Genomic DNA, 19,979 nt, shown 5'->3' on the forward strand with positions numbered 1-19,979 from the left:
TTCCTTCCTTCCTCCCTCCCTCCCTCCCTCCCTCCCTCCCTCCCTTCCTCCTCCTCCTCCTCCTCCTCCTCCTCCTCCTCCTCCTCCTCCTCTTCAGTCTTGGGTCTGTCTCAAAGACCCCGCCATTCTCTTGACCCTCCTCCTGGTTGCGTGTCCCACACCTGTTCCTTAGGGTCCCCCTGTGCAGCTCATGTCCACACAAAGTTCTGTGCTGAGTTGCTCTTTGGTCTCTTACACTGGAAGATAAAGTCACAGCAAGGACCGGGGACGATGGAGAAAGGTTCAAGAGACAAAGGTTCATTCTGAAACTATGGAATTTTCAGTTTGGCAAGAATCATAGAGGTTTTCTTAGATTATGCCATCTTTATGATCAAAGAGCTCAGCCTCGGAGAGGGGCTTGGCTTGGCGAGCATGTAGTGAGCGAGCTCGTTAGCGCTAGGACCCATGGTCCCAACTCTCTTGCCCCATGCTCTTCTCCACTTCCACCATTGCTTCATGTCTGGAAGGGGAGGGCAAAGGCTCAGGAAAGGACAAAGAGATGGCGGAAAGGGCTAGATTGAGGCCAGGGCCACCCCAGGGAGTCCTACTGAGACAGGAAGCCTCGTGTGCTCTGTCTAGAATCAAGGGAGCAGGCAAGGAGACAGCCAGGTCAGAAACCTGTAAGACTGGGTTGGAAGGGATTCTAGAATGCCAGTCGGCCTCTGCTGACATGGGAACTCACTCCCTACAAGACAGCCAATTTGGTTCACCAGAGCAAGGCAGGATGCATGGTGAGGCAGTGCAACCATGGATTCCGGAGTCAGAACTGGGTGGGAATTCTGAGCTGTGTCAGTATCCCTGAGCAAGTCATGATGGTTCTTTTGAGCTTCCATTTCCACACGTGCACAGCATGGACAGTGATAACCTCTGTAGATCACCAAAGGGCTACAAGTTATTCCTCTCTCTCAATCTACACCCTCGGCTAATACTCCCCACACCGATTCTGGGATGGCCACGTGACTTGCTTCCAACAGGACACAAACACAGGTGTTAAACCGTGCTTACATGGTGGGGCTTGGCCCTAGCTTTGTGACAACCACCATGGGACAAGCCTACTTACTACGCTTCTATGAGGCGTCTGGCACAAAGCAAGGTACACAGCAGGTACTCAATATATGGCAGCTGTACTCTTCCTTAGGTTCTGTTTCTGCCTTTCAAACATGCACCCAGCCAACAGATACTTATTATCTATAATGTGCAAGTGAACGTGCTGGGACCTGTCATGAACAAGAAAGACAAGGTTCCTGCGCTCCTGGAGCTTCTTTCCAGTGGAGAGAAAAGAAAGAACAAACCAAAGTAGATTCTGAGGGAGCGAAGGGCTAAAGAAGGCAACCAAGACAGGAAACAGGATGGAGTAACTGTGATGGCTGGCCGGGGAAGGCCTGATGGGCACATGAATTTGAGACTTGGGTAAGGAGAAGGTCCCAGCCTTGAGGAGTCAGGGCAAGAAGCTTTCTAAGGAGAGGGAGCAGCCTTTGGGATAACTGGGTATAGCATGTTCAAGCAAGAAGAGAGGGAAGATGGGTGAGTGAGGGGCAGAGAAGGCCAGAAGACGCTGGGGAGTAGGCAGGTGCCAGGTTACGCGGGGCCCGGAAGGCCACGGTGGGCTGCTGTAATACTGTTCTGAATGTGGTGAGAAATCATCAGAGAGTTTTAAAGATGGTGACCTGACGTACAGACAGATCCCAGCTAATGATGGGCTGACTTGACAAATTTTCAACGTGGGGCTCCTGGGTGGCTCGGTCGGTCAAGCATCTGACTCTTGATTTCAGCTCAGGTCATGATCTCGCAGTTGGTAGGTTCGAGCCTGACATCAGGCTCTGTGCTGACCACGCGGAGTCTGCTTGCGATTCTCTCTCTGTCTCTGCCCCTCCTCAAAATACATAAACTTAGAACAATTGTTTAAAAAACAAAACAAAAAACAATTTTTAAACTTTATGATGGTGCATTCGGTAGAAACCATCCTCGGGGTTTAGAATTTGCATTTCCTCTCCGGGGTATCAACATGCAGTGTGATGCTCCCTCGTGATGCTGGGCAGCCGTGGCCGTGACACTCAGTCAGCTGCACAGTCACAAGGGTCAACAACTGATACACGGACAACCAATCTGTACCCAGACAGCCATTCTGCTTCTCACTTTTGGTACATTATTCCAAAAATTGCACGAGACATCCGACATTTTATTATAAAATAGGCTGTGTGTGAGATGGTTTTGCCCAACTGCAGGCCAAGGTAAGCATTCTAAACACATTTAAGGTTGGCGAGGTTAAGCTAGGATGTGTGGTAGGTTAGGTGTATTAAATGCATGTTTGACTTACGATCTTTTCAGCTTATGACGGGTTTACTGAGCTATAGCCCCAGCCACTGGACGTTAAGGAAGATCTGTATTAGAAGATCACTCTGGCTGTTACATGGAGAAGGGATTACCTTCCACTCTCTAGAACGATGCTTTTCAAACTTAAGCATGTTCCAGATCACCTGGGAGGTTTATTACAACAGATTCCTGGGCCCCACTCTAGAGGTTGCTGTTGGCTAGGTCTGGGTGGGGCCAAGAATTTGTCTAACAGGCTCCTGGGTGATCTAAAGCAGGGCCCCCTTCACCTCAGCTAACATCCCTTCCTCCACTCACAGAAGGCAGAGAAGGCCCATCAACCACAGGATTCCCTGGAGCTATATTCAGTATGTCACTAACTTTGTCAAAGGAACACGAAAGAGCAAGCTCTCCTGGCCAGGTGGCAAGGATGCTATGACCAGAATCCCTCCTATTGACCGCTCTCGTGTGCTGCTAGGACGGGAGGGATATCTCCCGTGTGCTGGGAGAGAGCAATCCTGCCGGTTTCATAGCTGTGGCAGGCGACATTCATTCTTTCTGAACAGAATTCTAGAGGGAGCCGGACACGGGAGCCTGTGTGCCGGCTCCCCTAATTCGTTGTGGCGTTCACGTAGGGCCTACTTCTGACTCAAAGGTTTACAAACACACCCGGAATGTTTCTTCAATTAAGAATCAATCCAACAGGCACCAGTCAGCCTGCTGCATCATAATTGGATGTGTAGGATGAAGCGGAAGGAGGAATCCCTACCGTCTCCATCGGCTTGTGGTACTGCTCTATAATTTTTTATTATGTCCCGCTAAGCATCTCTCGTTAGGGTGTGGAACTCCTTGGGCTCTCTGGGGTATTGTTAGGATGGCAACACTTGTCACAACACATTAGAGGAGGGGATCATGCACCTGCTATGCCGAGGGATGTGCGTGCTTTGAAGGGAAGGTCTCTGTGGTCAGTGTTTGTGGCAGATGCGAGAGGGGCCAGGGTTTTCTTTTCAGAGGGCTGGGAGGGGGGGCCTGCTGGGGTCCTGCGGCCCCAGCTGGGAGGATGCTTCCAGCCAGCACTAGCAGGAGCAGTTCTGTTTTGCCTGGATCCTTTTATTGATGGCAACTGCATACAGAAGGATGGCTGTGGGGTGTTAATCACTTAAACAATTTTCTAGTTGTCTATAAATTCCAGATCGTGAATTCCATAGCTAGCATAGAGGTTAAAAAAAAAAAAAACCTAAGGAAAGGGAAACTAGCATTTGTTGTAGACCTACATCTCACTGAGCACTCCAGAGCCTCTTATTTCAGAACACCTGACACCACTCTGTGACCCTGACAGTATTGTCCACTTCACAGGTAAGTCAGATGAGGCTCAAAAAGCCTAAGTAACTTGCCCAAGTTCACACAGCTAGTAAGTGGTGCAAATGGGCTTTGAACCCAGATGTTTCTTTTTGTTGTTCCCACATCACTTCACCTCTCCTAAATACATACCATGTGCAGATGCTGTGGTCAGGGTTTTGAGATCTGTAAGCATTTACTGAAGGCAAATATATGCCAAGGGCTTTCACAGACACTCTCTCATTTAATCCTAATTGGGACCCTATGAGGCAAATATTTTTTTTTAACTCTTTTTATAGAAGGAGAAAGATAACCAAAGTGCAAGTGGTGATCTTGCACAAGATCACCAGCTGAAGAGTAATGGAGTTGGTGGGATTTGAACCCAGAGCTCTTTGTGAGACGAGTGTCCTTTTGTGCATTACCACAATATTAAGATTTTGGCCAACGGTGCTATCAAATGATAAGGAGCCTCTGACCACACACCAGGGCTAAGTCCTGGGTATGTACTATCTCACCTGATCATTACAACAACCTTAGATGGGAGCTACTGTCATTAGCATTCCCAGATTATAGATGAGGAAACCAAGGCTTAAGAGGTGATTTGTTCAGGGGCAACTGGGTGGCTCAGTTGGTTGGGCGTCCGACTTTGGCTCAGGTCATGATCTCGCGGTCGGTGAGTTCGAGCCTCGCATAGGACTCTGTGCTGACAGCTCAGAGCCTGGAACCTGCTTCAGATTCTGTGTCTCCCTCTGTCTCTGCTCCTTTCCCGCTCACACTCTGTCTCTCTCAAAAATAAATAAAACATTAAAAAAAAAAAAAGAGGTGATTTGTTCAAGGGTCAAAGTCAAGAAGTGGCAGTACCACCAAGACCCCACAGTGTCTGATTCCTGAGACCAAATTATTCAAGGTCAGACCACTTTATTCAGATTAGAAAGGATGCCAGATTTACCTCTTTCATTTTCTCCTGAGTTTGGAGGTACCAGATAGCTACTAATCTTGATTCAGCATATTTTGTTGATAAACTGAATGTATTAACAGGAGGCATGAATTGGACCAAGGAAAACCAGGGATGGTCTGAGAGCTGAGAACCTGGAATTATCTGAAACTCACTCACCTGGGCAGATTACAGTATTTGAGCTTCAGGGAACCCATCTGAGGGGCCTGACGTGCATTTATGCTGCCTGAGGAATATAGAAGGCCAATCTCAAACATCATTCAGCATGAATATTAAGGATTAGATTTTATTTTCATTTTAAATGGCAAAGAGGAAAAGGAAAAAGAAATGAGGAGACTGGAATGGCCAGGTCACTCACTAAAGTGCTGCCTGGTGAGGGGAGAGCGTGCATACCCCAACCGAAGGCTGGGTGAGGAGCTCAAGGGACAGAGAAGTTTAGGGGTGACTCTGGGGCTCAGGTCTTGGTCAGGCCCTTATGGAGCCTCACAGGGAGCTTGACAGGGTTGAGCAGGGGCAGGGGGCACCGGCCCTGGCATCCCCAACCCCCTCTGTAATCCTACCTGGCCATGTTCATCTGATCTCCTCTTCCTCACCAACCCCCGAAACTCTAACCACACTCGAGCCTGCGTGTTCCCCATGGGCCTGGGGGCCTCTTTGTCCCATGAATACGCTTAGCTCCACCTCGGGAAGCCTCCTTCTTTCCCTGTGCACTTTCCTCTGCCCACCTACTCAGCCTCCAGCTCAATGTAGGCAACACCTCCCTTCGGATGCACTCCCTGTCTCTTCTTTCCTCTGCCCCCCAGGCTGGGATGGGGGCTCCTCTCATAGCATCTTCTCTCTAGTGAGAATTCCAAGGATGAATTCTAAGCTGGGCTCCCCAACTCCTGCCCCCCTGACATATAGACCTGTATAACCTCCTGCCTTGAGTGTGAGCCAAACCCAGAGAAAGGGATGGAATATTGTTCCCATGGATTACGTGATATGACAGACTGCAGAGTCTCCTGCTGGCTTGAAAGACGTAAGCTGCCAGGCTGTGAGAAAACCACAAGGCTAAGACCTAGGGGTGTTGCTCAGAAGGACCTCAACCCAAAAGCCAGCAAAGAAACGAGGACCTCAGTCCTAGCACTGAGTTCTGCCAAAAGCCAAATGAGCTGGGAAGTGGACCCAGGCTCCCATGAGATCACAGCCCCTGCCAACACCTGGATTGCAGTCCTGAGAGCCAAATAGGGGATCCTGCCAGCCCGTATCCAGACTCCTGATCCCCCAAACTGGAAGATACTAAGTATCTGTTTAAGCTGCTCCATCTGTGGTTGTTTGTTCTACAACAATAGATAACACACACACCGTCTGAGCCATGAATACGCTATACACTCCTTGAAGGCAAACATGGGGTCTTCTCATAAATATCCCCAGCTTCACAAAAGCCTGGTACAACACAGGAGTAGATGCCGACACAATATTTGCTGAGTGGTCACACGAGTTTTGGAGATTAGGAAACTGAGGCCATAGGAAGGGAAAATCTTGCTTGAGGTCACACAGTAGGTCAGGACAGAGCTGGTACAAGGACCTCTGTGCTCTCCTCTTGAGTCCCAGTTCATCTCTACCTGCCACCTGTTATGCTCAGCAAGTTCTGTGTATTTCTGCACAGGAGCCCTGAGCCTGTGCATCTCCAGGAAACACCCAACCAATGGAGCCACTTAATTCCACAAGCAAGCATTCGCCAACACACAGTGGCACTCCCACAGTGAGGAGCCTGCTTCCATAAGCCACAATGAACTCGACTCATTCCAGATGTCTCTCGATGCCAGGTTCCGCTCACTCACTCCTTGGACTATGTGTGAACCTTCTCATGTCTGAGTGCTTACCCCTTCATTGGCTTGTACAGTCTTCAATCAGTCCCAACTAATAACAACTGACATTTATTGAACACCTAACAAGTGTGCCAAGTACTGTTTTAACTCCTTTAATCCTGAAAACAGGCATTAACTCCTTTAATACTGAAAACAACCCCATGGAATCTCATCCATAGGCTGGACAGGCATCTCCAAGGTGACTCAAAGACAGGGTGAGCCAATCAAATTCCCTTCCCAACTGTGGGAGGTGAGGGGGAATGATATGAAGGAGGCTGGGGCTAGGGAGCCACTGTGGGCCATGTGTAAATCAAAGAGAAAGCCAATCACTCAAGGTGGGAAGGAGACACATAGGACACCCAGGCAAAGAAAAGTATAGCCTTGAATGCGTGACCTCAGGACTCTGAACCCATATACCTCCTGGCAGCCAGAGAGAGAGATTTTTAAAAACCTAACCTGGATCATATAACTTGGTATAAATGTCTTCACTAAGTTCTCACACCCTTGGGATAAAATCTGAATATTTTGTGAGTTTCTAATGCTCTATAATCTTACTCTCATACCACTTTCCTGCTAGGCTTCAGCCACTGCTCTTCTATCACGTTTTTGAATGTTGCAAGACCGTTCTCACCACAGGGCCTTTACACTCGCTATTTTATCCACCTGGAAACGTTTTTCTTTTAGCAACCCACATACCTGCCTCCTTTTCTCATCCTTTAGATCCCTGCAGAAATGTCCCGTCCTTATAAAGATTTCCCCTGACCACATCACCTAAAGAAGGTCCCTCTCTTATCATAGTTATTATCAATCTCTTTTCCTTCCAAGCACGTATCACAATTATAATCATTTTACTCAACCATTCGTTGCTATTTATAACACTATCCCCACATTCTCAACCCTGGCTGCACATCTCAAACTTAAAACAATGCAAGGTCTCTGCCACACAAATATTCTTACTTAAATGGTGTGCAACAGAGCTTGAAGGTGAATTTAAGAGCTCCCCACATGATTCAATTTGTCCCCAGCCAAGGTTGAGAATCAGTGCATTAGAGTATAAGCCACATAAGGGTGGAATCACATCAGTCCTTCCTGATAAGGGGTTGATGGATGTTTGCTGCATCAATCCACTAAGGAAAAGGAACAGCAATTGCTTTCCAGCAGTGACAGTGGTTCCAGAATATGTGTTTCCCTATAACACACCCCTTCTTCCTTGAGATAGTCTGAGTAGAGCACTGTTCTTATTACTCTATCCTCAAAACCACCACCCTCACTGGAAGACAAGAGCCCTTGGGTTTCAGGGCTGGAGAGGGCTGTGACCTGAGCCTAAGCCTGTGAAGCCATATCTCCCTTCTCCGTATGACTGGGTATAGAGCTGCAGGGAGGGCCCTGTGGGGAAGGCAGGGCCCATCTGCATACCTGTCCATGGAGAGCTGAGCGACCAGGGTGACATCCGTGTTGTCTGAAGCGGGCTCATACTCATAGTGTAAGAAGTACAGGTGGGTTCGGTGGACAGTGAATCGTTCTCGCCGGAACTCATAACACAGGTCATCCTCATCCAGCTCAGAGAGCTGCTTCTGGAGCTGAAAGATAGAAGAAAGGGGTATGGGACCAGGAAGGGAAGCCCCAAGGAGCCAGGAGCCTGCCCTTGCCTGAGGTGGTTACTCATTAGACATTGTTGATGGGTCACACATAGAAAGACAGGATCACTGTTTTTAGTTTCCTTGGCAATTTAATTTTATAAAGGCCATGATGAAGAAATGAAGGCCATGAAGATCTCACGATCTGAGAAACAAGCCTCTCTCAGCTGAGAATGATGGTGGTTATCATCAACAAACATATAAGCAACCACAAACTTCTTATAAACGGAAAAATGTTTTGGTAGATGACCTAGTACAACAATTTCAGATAACAGGGCAGAATGTACTGAAATCCAAATGCAGCAGTGCCTTTGTGTGAGCTGATGCTTTTCTCCCGCCTAGAGCTCTATACCAGCTATTGTGAGAGAAAAGCAAAACCAACCCCCAAACAAAATTTAAAAATCTGTTTCTTTCATTCTATCCAAGTTTAATCAGAGTCTTGGCATCCACTCTTCTTTCTTCTTTCTAACTCTCAGGAAGTCGTGCTCTCTTAATCTGCCTGTAGAAGTTCTTAGCTCTACTTGCCTTCCAAATCCAGCATGTAAGAGCAGGCTGACCTGCCAATAGGGAACCAAAGACTTAGCATCTAACATTGATAGATGCAGATGCACAATATCCAGATTTGTCTGAGGATGCACAATTGCCTGACACACAACCATGTCATGCCAATCCCACCATGTCCCTCCCAGGCAAGGGTGACTGTGTCTACTTCACTGACAAAGATTTACAATGAAAAGTAAAAGAACTTCAGCAGGGATAGAAATTAGATCAGTGGATGTGTGGGGGCAGAGTAGATGGACTGGGCAGAAGCAGGAGAGAAGCTTTTGGGGGGATGGAAATGAAGGACACTTTGTCTGTGAGACCCTAGCTGGCCCTGCCAGGTAGAGCTGGGTCCACTTCTCTGTGCCCCAAGAGCACTTGATTCATAACTCTGCTAAAGCACTCATTAGTTTGAACCGAAATTAATCAAGGGTAACTTCCGTGGCGCCATGGTGACACTTTACCATTGCCCTTAGCACTGTGCCCATTGCATGACAGGTGCTTAATATTCATGTGCTGCACACATGAGAAATGTTTGCTGCACATACATTGTAATCATTGTGCATTAAGGCCTGTCCTTCTAATTTTCCTTCCATATCCTCTAATGCTATACATAGAAGGTGATCCTTCTTAAGCCCTTTATTTGCTCCTATATTTGCAGTTCAAGGGTCTGTAATGGCTGAAAACGTTTTGGACAGCAAACAAGCATGCAGCAGGCTCTCTGCAAGGTGGCAGGTGCATGTGATCCCTTGGAGCCCTCCAATGAGGCATGTACAGCCTCATCTGACAGATGAAAAGCAGTTTCAAGATCTTGAGGTCACTCAGGGAGGCCGAACCTGGGTCTGCCACCAAGCTGCCTCTCCGGGAAGGATGCTCACTCAGCCTTGGGTCAAGAAGCAGATGCAGCACAGTGGCCGAGGCTAGTGTTTCTATCCCACTCCCGCCTCTACAATCTTGGGTGAGCTGCTTAACCCTTCTGAGCTTCCACTTCCTCAACTGTAAAATGGGGCTGATAATAGTAACTACCCCAGGGGGCTGTAGGAGGACTCCAAGAGATCCTGCATATGCAGAGTACAGTGTTTGGAGGGAAGTAAAGACACAGCCAACGCTATTACCAAGGTTGTTATCACAGTTAGGAAAGGGAGACACGTGGGTGGATGCTTTCCATCCTCAACCACCACCTGAAGGAGACAGTACAGGGAGGGCAGGAGAGGCAGGGGCTGGGTGAGCCTGGATAGCACTTCTGTCAAACACAGTCCCTACCTCCTCCTCCTTGAGGAACCCAAATATACCTAGAAACCACAGTGTCACCCCCCCAAGAGGAAACTTAACCAATTCATATCCTCCTCCTCTCCCACCCACACTGCAAAAGAACACAAGCAATTATTCCCTTTCAGAGAATATACATCTGCAAAGTTCTTTGCAAAAGCAGGGTTGTTTGGGGCGGGGGTGGGGGTTGATTTGTGTGGTGTTTTTTAATGTGTTGACAGGAGTGCATGGCTTCCGGTTCAGTGAAGACAGGTGTGGGGTCGCATGTGAGGATAGGTGTGGACATGTGTGTAAGGGTGGCCACACACGTGTGCATGGAGAAAAGCGTCTTTGATGAGCTTTAAAAAGAGAAGGTTATTTTGATCATGTGAGAAAGGAAATTAGTGGGCAGAACATAAGAAATGCATGGGTGTATAGGGATTTCTCTTTACTTATGCAGGCACATACCCTTGAGTTAGGGGCAAAAACCATCCCAAGGTAAATGGCTCCTCCAGGCAGGGGCTGTAGCCCATTCATCTCTGAATTTCCTGTACCTAGAACATCTAGAGCATCCTGAATGTTCACACAGTCTCTACTACATGTACTCATAGCCATGTACTCAGGTTAAAAAAGGGAACAGTGACCAGTGACGCTTCCAGAACTCTCAAAGCATGGTCTGACAAATTGGGAGGGTCTACCAATAGTCCTGAGGGATAAGTAGCCTCTATGAACTTCATAGTAACAACAATGTGGTTCAGTGGCATCCATCCCTAGGTCACCTGTGGCTTAAGGGGTAGGGTCTAGGGAATACTGTTGCCTTCCTTGAGCTTTAATGTTCTATTCATTATCAACATGGTGGTCTGTACCTTTGCTCAGCTAACAGGAGTGAAACACCTGCCCTGGGCCAGGTGCGGTGCTAAATGTTTTCAGGTGGATTGTTTTATTAATTTAATCCTTTAGCACACATCCGTTTTACCAAGGAGGAAACTGAGGCTCAGAGGGTTTCAGTTATCTGCCAGTTACACAGCTAAGGAGCAGTCCAGACTGAGAATCCAGTCTTCAGACCTCACACCAGGGACATCTTCGCAGTGTGGTGACTCCTCTTCCAGGGGATAGATACAAGGATCAAGGGAAATGGTGGAAGACACAATCCTCCATGAAAAAGCAGGCCACAAAAATGCGTATGCAGTATGATCCCAATACAGCAAAAAGACAAACAAAAAGCCACACAGAAAACAGACAAAAGGGAACACATTACAATGTTAACTAAAGCTTTTCTCTCGACTGGTGGATTCACAGATGAATTTTATTAGCTTCTTTATACTTTTCTGTATTTAACAAATTCCCTGCAATTTTCTCAAAGGAACTAATGCATGTAAAAGTGCTTTATAAACTGTAAAGTGCTACACAAAACCTAAGCAATGTTATTATGATTCCATTATGTACCTTTCCAAATTCTAATCTAGGAATTCTTAGTGCTGACTGCATGGTTGATGTTATCTCAAGGGGAAGACTGGAACAGCTTAAAAACTGCTTAAAACTACCTCTTTTTCACCCAGGGTAGGCGTAATTTCTCCAGGGAGATGCTGGGCTGGAGGGAGGGCTTTCATTAACAGGGCCTGCATGCGCCCGCACTCCATACTCTGGCCACGGGGGAAGGAGCAGGGGGCTCCTGACAAGCAAGTCACAGAAACAAAAGACAGATTTCTCCTGAGATAAAATGCATTTGCTAAATTGCTTCTTTGGGCAGCCAGCTGAGGCACAGGGAGATTTGGACTCAAGGGAAAATGGCCCTTTAAGCACTTTGCATTTATTTCTTCCCATCCTTAAAGACAGTGGCCTGGACTGACCTCTGAGCTGTCAGAGATGACGGCTGGTCATTCCTGAGGATTCAGAGGGGTTGCAAGTGCGTCCATGGCTCTGGCCTAATGGCCTTCTGTTCAAAGTCAGGCAAAACTACAGAGAGAGGTTATGGGGATAACCAGAAACTGAGACCTAATCTCTCTGACATCCATTTTCTATGTGACCTTGACCAAGTCATTTCCCTGATTCATAAGACCAAGAGTTTGGGCTTCATAAAAGAGCTCTCAAGGATCAAATGCTCACTAGGGTCAGCAAACGTGCTGGGAGCTTTGCAGACACTTTCTCTTTTATTTTTTTTTTAATTTTTTTTTTCAACGTTTATTTATTTTTGGGACAGAGAGAGACAGAGCATGAACGGGCGAGGGGCAGAGAGAGAGGGAGACACAGAATCAGAAACAGGCTCCAGGCTCTGAGCCATCAGCCCAGAGCCCGACGCGGGGCTTGAACTCACGGACCACAAGATCGTGACCTGGCTGAAGTCGGACGCTTAACCGACTGCGCCACCCAGGCGCCCCAGACACTTTCTCTTTTAATACTCACACAGACTCCATGGGTTAGGGACAGCTATCTGCCTGTTTACAGATGAAAGCATTCATCATCTGAAGGGTATAGCCACTTGTTCAAGGTCACACAGTGAGTGGACGGAGCTGGGATATTACCTCCAGGTGTACTTCCTTTGAGTCCTTGTAAGTAATCAAGTCACTACAATACCTTGTTAATCAATCTCTGGGACTCTTTCTAGTTCTAATGCTAGATAGTTCTGTGACTATAGGAGACTGAACACATGTATTCCTCACAGTGGCAGAGACCTTCTGCATTCATCAATATTCATGTTCTCTTCTCTTCCTGGGTGCACAACCAGGCTGTGTTCCCAACCTTCCTGCAGGTAAGCTAACTGCATGGCAAAGTCTGGTCAGTGGAATGTGGGCAGGTTCTGGCTACTCTGGGCACCACTTTCGAGGCTAACTTATGCACCTCTGTCAGAGAGAGCAAGGGCATCCAGTAGAGTTCAAAGCTCCACGGAAGGAAGAGCCACAAGATGGAAGGAGTCTGGGTCCCTAAACCTGGAAAAAACACACCGGCCAATCAAAAACATCCATTTGGACTTTCGTGAGTAATAAACAGCTAGCATGCTGAACCCATTTTACAATTGCTTGTGTTACTTTAACTAACAAGCCTACTTGCTTCTTCTAGCCACTGAGTGATGAAGACAGAATCCAACAGACCAAGTAAGAAGTCTATTCCTTCTTAGGACACTTCTCTTTCGGATGCCTTGGCAGCACAGGTGGATACCTGGTGGGTAAAAGAACACTCCAGAATGTTGCTTTACACTTTCAACTTACTTTCGGTATTCTATGGCCTCGACACCCATGGCCTTATATGTTCCTCTCAATCTCTGAATGAGACAGGCGGGGCTGCCCTATTGCCCTCAGGTGACTGATGAGGAAACCAGGGCCCCAGAGATTTGCTCCGAGAAGCTGGGCTCTAACGCACGTCTCCTGAAACCTACCTCAAGGCTCTTCCCTGTGGTTTTCCGTGAAGCAATTAGGCTTTATTAAACCACACAGACAGGTAGAGAAAGATTACTAGCTCACACTGGCTGCCTGCAGTGCGTATTAATCAACGAAGTTCCAGGAACTCAAAACATCTACTAAGGAAAAAAACCCATGCGCCACTTTCCTGTTTTTGTGGGATGGGAAAGGCATGGGTTTAGGTCCATTCAGGGAGTCTTCCCAGAACTCAGGCTCTGAGGAAAATAATGAGGAAAAGGCCTGGTCTCCTCCCACCCAGGTTATCAGTATTAATTCGTATGTGACACACACAATGAATAGGCGCTTATTATGCACCAAGCTGTGTGCTAGGAATGGGGAATGAACCCATTTCTACATCTAAACTGTTCATAGGGTCTGGGTGGGGAAATAAATGAGCAAGTTAGCAATTACAATGCTGTGTATCCAAAATACCAACAAAACCTAGTGTGTGTGTGGGGGGGGGGGGTGTGTGGGCATGTGCTGTGTGCCACGCTGCCCAAAGTTCCTCAGCTCTCTTATATTTAGTTCTCACTGAGCCTATCAGGCAGCACTAGTTACGATGCCCATTTAACAGAAGGGAAAACTGAGGCACAAAGAGTTTAAGTAAATGGCCTGAAATCTCATATTTAGTATTCCTAAGATTTTACATGTGGCAACCCTGCTCCAGAGCTGCCCTATTAGGTACGGCACCAGGAGCTGGCCAGTGGAGAAAAAGTCCAGGAGAAGAAGGCAGGGAGCTGCTGCAAAAGCACACGAGGGGAGGGGCACCTGAGCGGCTTACTCAGTTAAGCAGCCGACTTCGGCTCAGGTCATGATCTCATGGCTTGTGGGTTCGAGCCCTGCATCGGGCTCTGTGCTGACGGCTCAGAGCCTGGAGCCTCTCTGGATTCTTAGTCTCTGTGTCTCCCTCTCTCTCTGCCCCTCCCCTGCTTACATTCTGTCTTTCTCTCAAAAAGAAATACACATGGAAAAAAAAAAGTACATGAAGGGAGAGCACCTGGCACATTGGGACAGATTCCAGCCCGAGCCTTGGGGCGGGAAGGAGGGATGCGTGCACGCTGGAGCTGGACGAGAACAAAGCAGATAGGCCACCATGGCGTGCCTAGCACCCAGACACATCCCCTGAGCACCAGGACCCCGTGGCTCCTCCTCTTCTCCCTGCCCCCGCCTCCCAGGCAAACACTGTGATCCTTCTGGGCTCCTCCAGAACGGAATATGCCTGTGGAGGGCCACCAGAGGCTGGCCTTGGGCAGCCTGTCTTAGGGCCCTGGTGCCATCCACCCAAGGGCTCTTCTGCCCACCGCGTGAGCAAAGAGCTGGTGACATGCAGCTCGCACGTGAGGGCAATAATGCATTCTGGTTTTTCCTCTGGGGTTTCTCTGGGATACAGCTGTTTCCAGAGCCATCTGTTCCCTGGCCCTGCCGCGCAGACGGATGCTGTAAAGTGTTTATAGAATCCACTTATATATGTCTTATTTTTAACTTCTAATTGAGCCACAGTGATGCTGTGGTCTTTTCTTTTTGGTGGGCTTGGTATGAGGGAACGTGGCCCACACAGGCAGCCTGCCACCCTCGTAGGATGAGGGCGTTGAGTCTGGAAACCGTCCTTTCAGAGGCGAGGGGGCGCTCTCAAAGCAGCTGGAAGGGAAGGTGTCAGGACAAGCTTTCTGGCCAGCGCGCCGAACCTGGCCTCCTGTGGATGTGCAGCAGTCCACACACCTTAAACCCATCAACCCGCACAACAGCCTGAGCTGGGCTTATTTATTATGGACCATTCTACAGGTGAGACCATTGAGGCCGTGGGAGGTGAGAGTTATACCTAAAGCCCCATATCTAGTCTTCAGGCCAGTTGTTCTGATTTCAAGCACAGGGGTCCTTCCAGTACACCACAGGTGCTTCCAGAGAAGGACTTATAATAGCTCATGTGTTTGCCAAAATTTACTGAACACATACCAGGTGCCAGGCGGTCGTTTATGGGCATGAAGATACACTGATGAATGAAACAGACAAAAATCCTTGCAGTCACAGAGCTTCCTGTCTAGCGGGGAGAGACATAATCAACAAGATAAAAAAGTCAAGATTATAATATATCTAGTGGTGAGAAGTGCTGTGGGGAAAAATAAAGGCAGGAGCCCTGGGAGACAGGGATGCTGGGGTAGAGGGCAGGTACTACACTTGTAGATCGGGGAGGGTTTAAAAACTTGTAGAAAGGCCACTCGGCTGTGGGTCAAGCTGCATACAGGTTCCAGCGCTGCCATCAACCTGTTGCATGATTTGATTCCTCGGACCCGCTACCTCCTTCTCCAGAAATGGAGACAGTAACTACCTTGCAGGGTTCGCCTAAGAGTAAGAAGTGGTGATAAGTAAAAACCATGAGGACAGTCACCGAATAACCTGCAGTTCTCATTATGTTCATTTTCTATACGGAGCTCCATCCACATGGGAATCACGGCCCTAGTTCATCACTCCTGAGTAAGACAGACCTGGTTTCCAATCATGGCCCCACCACTTAGGAGCTGTTTGACTTTGAGCAAGTAACTCATCCCTTCTGAGCTTTGCTTTCCTTATCTGTGAAATGTGACTCATAAAGCCTACCTCCCTCGACTGCAGTGAAGATTAAAGCTGCATTTCCCTTTCTGCAGGAAACCCCCAATTGGCAGAGGCTGCTAGAAAAAGCAGATAAAAGTCTTGAAGCCACACAGAGAGCTGTCCCCATTTAGGAGACACTAGAGTGACTAATGCCTGGCATAGGGAGACTCAACAGGCTCCAGCATCTCTTGTGTCATCACTTGGAGACCGGTGCTGGTTTCCTGAAGCGCTGTCCTGGCGAGGATGCTGGGGATGGGGCTGAGCCCAAGTACAAAGAGAGGGGTCATTGATTAGTGATGTCTGCTGCGGACATGTGCTAAGGAAGCTCCAAGTCTGCAATGCCCATTGACTTACAATTCCACATAAAGGTGAAAACTCATCAGTGTCCAGTTTTTTGTTGTTTTTTCTTTTTTTGGCACATTGTGGATGTTTGCTATGTTTCATAATTTAACTTCTCACACAGTAATGTGTGATTCTTTTACTAGGGTCTTTCTGACTTACATATAATTGTTTTTACTTTTTTTCCTTCAGCTGCCAGGGGAAGGATGAATGGGGAGGTGAGCCCAGAAAAGGTTGTTCTGAAGCTGATGAACTCAAAGTGACAGCTGTCAGAAAAGAATTTGCAGAATAAGCAGGAGAGTCTGAGGCCATTTCTTGCCAGGATAAACAGCATCCTCCCTCCTCTGGCCAATTCCTGCCTCCTCAGTCTAGTCAGTGCCGCCTTAGTCACTGAAAATTGTAAACTGAGGTTAGCATACTTTAGTTATTAAAGGAAGCACACGTACTTTACGAAGATTCCCCCAAACTGATGAACACACCTGTATTCTAATGGTTCTGCATTTGAAAAGGTGAGCTTCCTTTATCTGGAAAATTCCCTTAGGTAGAACAAGGCACTCTTGATGATAAAACATCACTTTACAAATGGAATGCTTAGGGAGAGTTGCCGGTTTCTGAATCACCAATGTATGGAAACACGCCACCCTATCTGGTAGGCTGTCAGGGACAACAGGGGTGTATCCTTATTTTCATTGCTCTAGAGGACAGGACTCAGAAGGGAAGGCTACACTCAACATAAGGAAGAACAGGTTAGCATCTGGAGCTTTCCAACAGTGGAGTAAGCTGTTGTAGGTGATGAGCTCCCTGTCTTTGGGAGGATTCCAACAGAGGCCAGAAGCAAGCCTGTTAGAGTTGCTGCAGAAGGACTTTTGCATGGATTAGGGGTGGGGAGTATCTGTGATCATCCAACTGTGTTCTGAGGAGCCCCAGGGTTTCCTGGATACACTTGAGGGATGGGGTTGCTGAGGAAAAGGGACGGAAATGCTAAGGTAAAGAATTCTGGACTCCACTGGAACTTTAGATAACAACCAATGCCCACTGAATGCTTACAGCATTACATAAATTATTGGTTCCAGGGAGAGATGTTATGGGACAGGAGAGACCGTGTGTCCCATCGGCTGTTCATCTAAACCACAGATGGAACCTGTTCTTCAAACCAAACCATCTTGTCCTCAAGCAAGAACCTCAAACACAGTCTAAAATGGGGGTCTGCTCCTTCCATCACATTGGGTTCTGAATGTATTTACTCTTTGGCAGCAAAGTCAGCCAAATGGGCTCTCCTTCTCACCCAGAATCTCCTACCTGGTGGGAAATCCATTTGGGATTGTTTGGCCCAGAGCAAAGGTGATAGTCCCCTGCTATGTTTTACAGCAAGGGCTCTAAGCAACGCTGTGTTCCTCTCTCTGCCAGGCCTGCCCGGGAAAAATGTTCATAAAATCTGAAAACCATTTGTGGAACAACAGATTTGGACTCAGTATCAGAGGGATTTGGAATCGCAATTGGTGAAAAAATGCACCTCAGTGAATGCTGTGTTCCTGGTGCTGAGTCCCGTTTTTGGTGATTTAACATAAATTATGCATAAAACACTGTGACAAAGGCATCTCTGTCCCCACTTGTTTGATGGTGAACTGAGGTTCGGAGGCCTCGCATGAATTCTCTGAGTCATATGTCCGCTGAATGAATGATCTGTGATGAGGGAGCCCACTGTCTTCTCATCACCGCCCCGGTGAAGAAATAATAGTGAATTCGTGTGGCTTTTTATGTTCTCACATTGCCTTCCTTTGCATGTGCCCTGTTGTGTTCACCTCTGGTCTCCACTGCCTGTGCTGTTCCCTCCTTCCCACCAGGTCTACTCTCTGTACCCCCTCATTCCTCCTTTTTTGGCCTTCAACTCTTACCTCCTCCAGGAAGGTTTCCCTGATGCACCTGCTCTCCTGTAGTGTATGGAATGGCCTTCTCGTGTACTATCGAAGCACAACCTTGCTCTGTCACTTCTCACACTGAAGAACGACCCCTGCGTGTCTGCATCCCTCACTAGAGCAGGCTGCGATTTGCAACACTCCCCCTGGATCACTAGTCCTGTGGCCGGTGACTGTTTGAACTATCTGCCCAGCGGATACTCCCTTTGGAGCCCTCTCCCCTCTGGGACCTGCAGTCCCATGAAGAGGTTCCCGACTTCATTTCTTCAAGACTGCACTTGTCAAAGCTCTACTAATGACCTCTTCCCACAGAGCTGGGAGTATCTGGCTTCGGCCCACGTCCAAGATCTTACCCTTTCCTTCTGGCTGTGTTTGCCGGTGACACTTGACATGCTAGAGGGCCAGGGCTGGAACTCCCTACAGGGACGCCTTTCCAGGGACACAATGTTACAGCCTCTCTCCTTGCCCCCGCCCCTGCCACTGGGGGCGGGCTCAGCCAGAGGAACCTGGCAGCTGCAGGGCACAGGTACCTGTCCTCTTGACTTAGAGTGCTAGTTTTACTGCTCCCCCGTTCTGAGCTGTTCCCTCTGTCCCTGCTGCTGCTGCCCTAGGTCAGAGCCCCACCTCCACTTTTGCCTGGGATGTGGCAATGGTCTAACTGGCCTCCCAGCCTCCAGCCTGTCCCTCTTATTGTATTCTCTATATGGAGCGATTTCTCTCAAATATAAATGTGACCTTGATTAAAGCCCTTTAGTGGGTCTTCACTACTGACAGGTCAGTCAAAACTCCTAAGCACAGCCAAGGTCCCTCTAATCAGTTTCATTCTTCATCACTGTCAACAAGTCTGTGCTCCAGGATACCAGCTGCCAGCACGTTCTCTGTGAATGCCCTGCTTTTTTATCCGCTCTGTCCTTTACCTGGGACTTCCTTCATCTCTCTTATTTGTTCAAGTATTCCATAAATATTTGTTAAGTACTTATGAGGTCCTTGCTTCTCTGCTAGAGGAAGGAGTCCCAAGAGAGGAACAAGACAAAGTCTCTAAAGGTCTTATATTCTGGTCTTCTATTTGGGAAAAAAGAAGAAGAAGAAAAAAGAAACAACTGTATGAACCAACTAATTGTGGACAGTAGCATGTGCTCAGATGAAAGGAAAATGGAGCACATCACAGACAGTGACTTGAAGCATTACTTGAGGTTAGGGGCAGGTCAAGGGGAGTTTCTGAGGACGCCACATCTGAGACACTTGGGCACCTGGGGGCAGGGTGTTCCAGGCAGAAGGAAGCAAGCACAAAGGCCCTGCCATGGGAAGGAGATTGGAGCAGAAGGAGCAGAAGGAGGTGGGTGTGGCTAGTGCACAGTCAAGGGCAGAGTGTTTCGGACAACAGCTGCAGTGAGCAATCGAGAGAGCTGTTCTCTCCTTTGGGGCCCTCCCTCTACTCGGAGAGACCACCCCCTTGGCAGCGCTAACACTTGTTGCACAGCAAGTGACTTAACGTACAGGGACTGGGCCAGCCTCTGAGTTCAACCCCGGTGTCCTGCATGGTCTGGCAGATGGCTGGCATTCACACCTGCTTGTCGAGCAAGTAAATGCGGCTACAGATTCTGAGAAGGACCACTGACGACTTCCCCACCCTGATGACCCTCCGGGGGAAGCTGGTGGTAGGAGAACCAGGTGGGTCATTTATAAAGGGAGTCTCACCTCCTAAAACACAGAAGAGCGCACCTGGGGAACTCACAGAAAGGGACAGCTAACCGATGGCTTCATCCTGCAAGGCTTTTTATTTGAGCCTCTTCTATGCAGGAAGAAACAAAGGCAAGAGAACA

At 48.1% G+C, this 19,979-nt stretch overlaps 1 protein-coding gene across 6 annotated transcripts in view; it reads right to left on the minus strand.

Annotated features, from left to right (window-relative positions):
• LARGE1 (LARGE xylosyl- and glucuronyltransferase 1) overlaps positions 1 to 19,979 on the minus strand; it is a 544,237-nt gene that overhangs the window by 34,012 nt on the left and 490,246 nt on the right. For all 6 annotated transcript variants that reach the window (XM_045062296.1, XM_045062294.1, XM_045062295.1 and 3 more), the window contains one exon: positions 7,909 to 8,072. In XM_045062296.1, coding sequence (XP_044918231.1) covers positions 7,909 to 8,072 — 164 coding nt within the window. The remainder of the gene's footprint in view (positions 1 to 7,908; positions 8,073 to 19,979) is intronic.

The sequence above is a fragment of the Felis catus genome, chromosome B4, assembly GCF_018350175.1.
Source record: "Felis catus isolate Fca126 chromosome B4, F.catus_Fca126_mat1.0, whole genome shotgun sequence".
NCBI lineage: Eukaryota > Metazoa > Chordata > Mammalia > Carnivora > Felidae > Felis > Felis catus.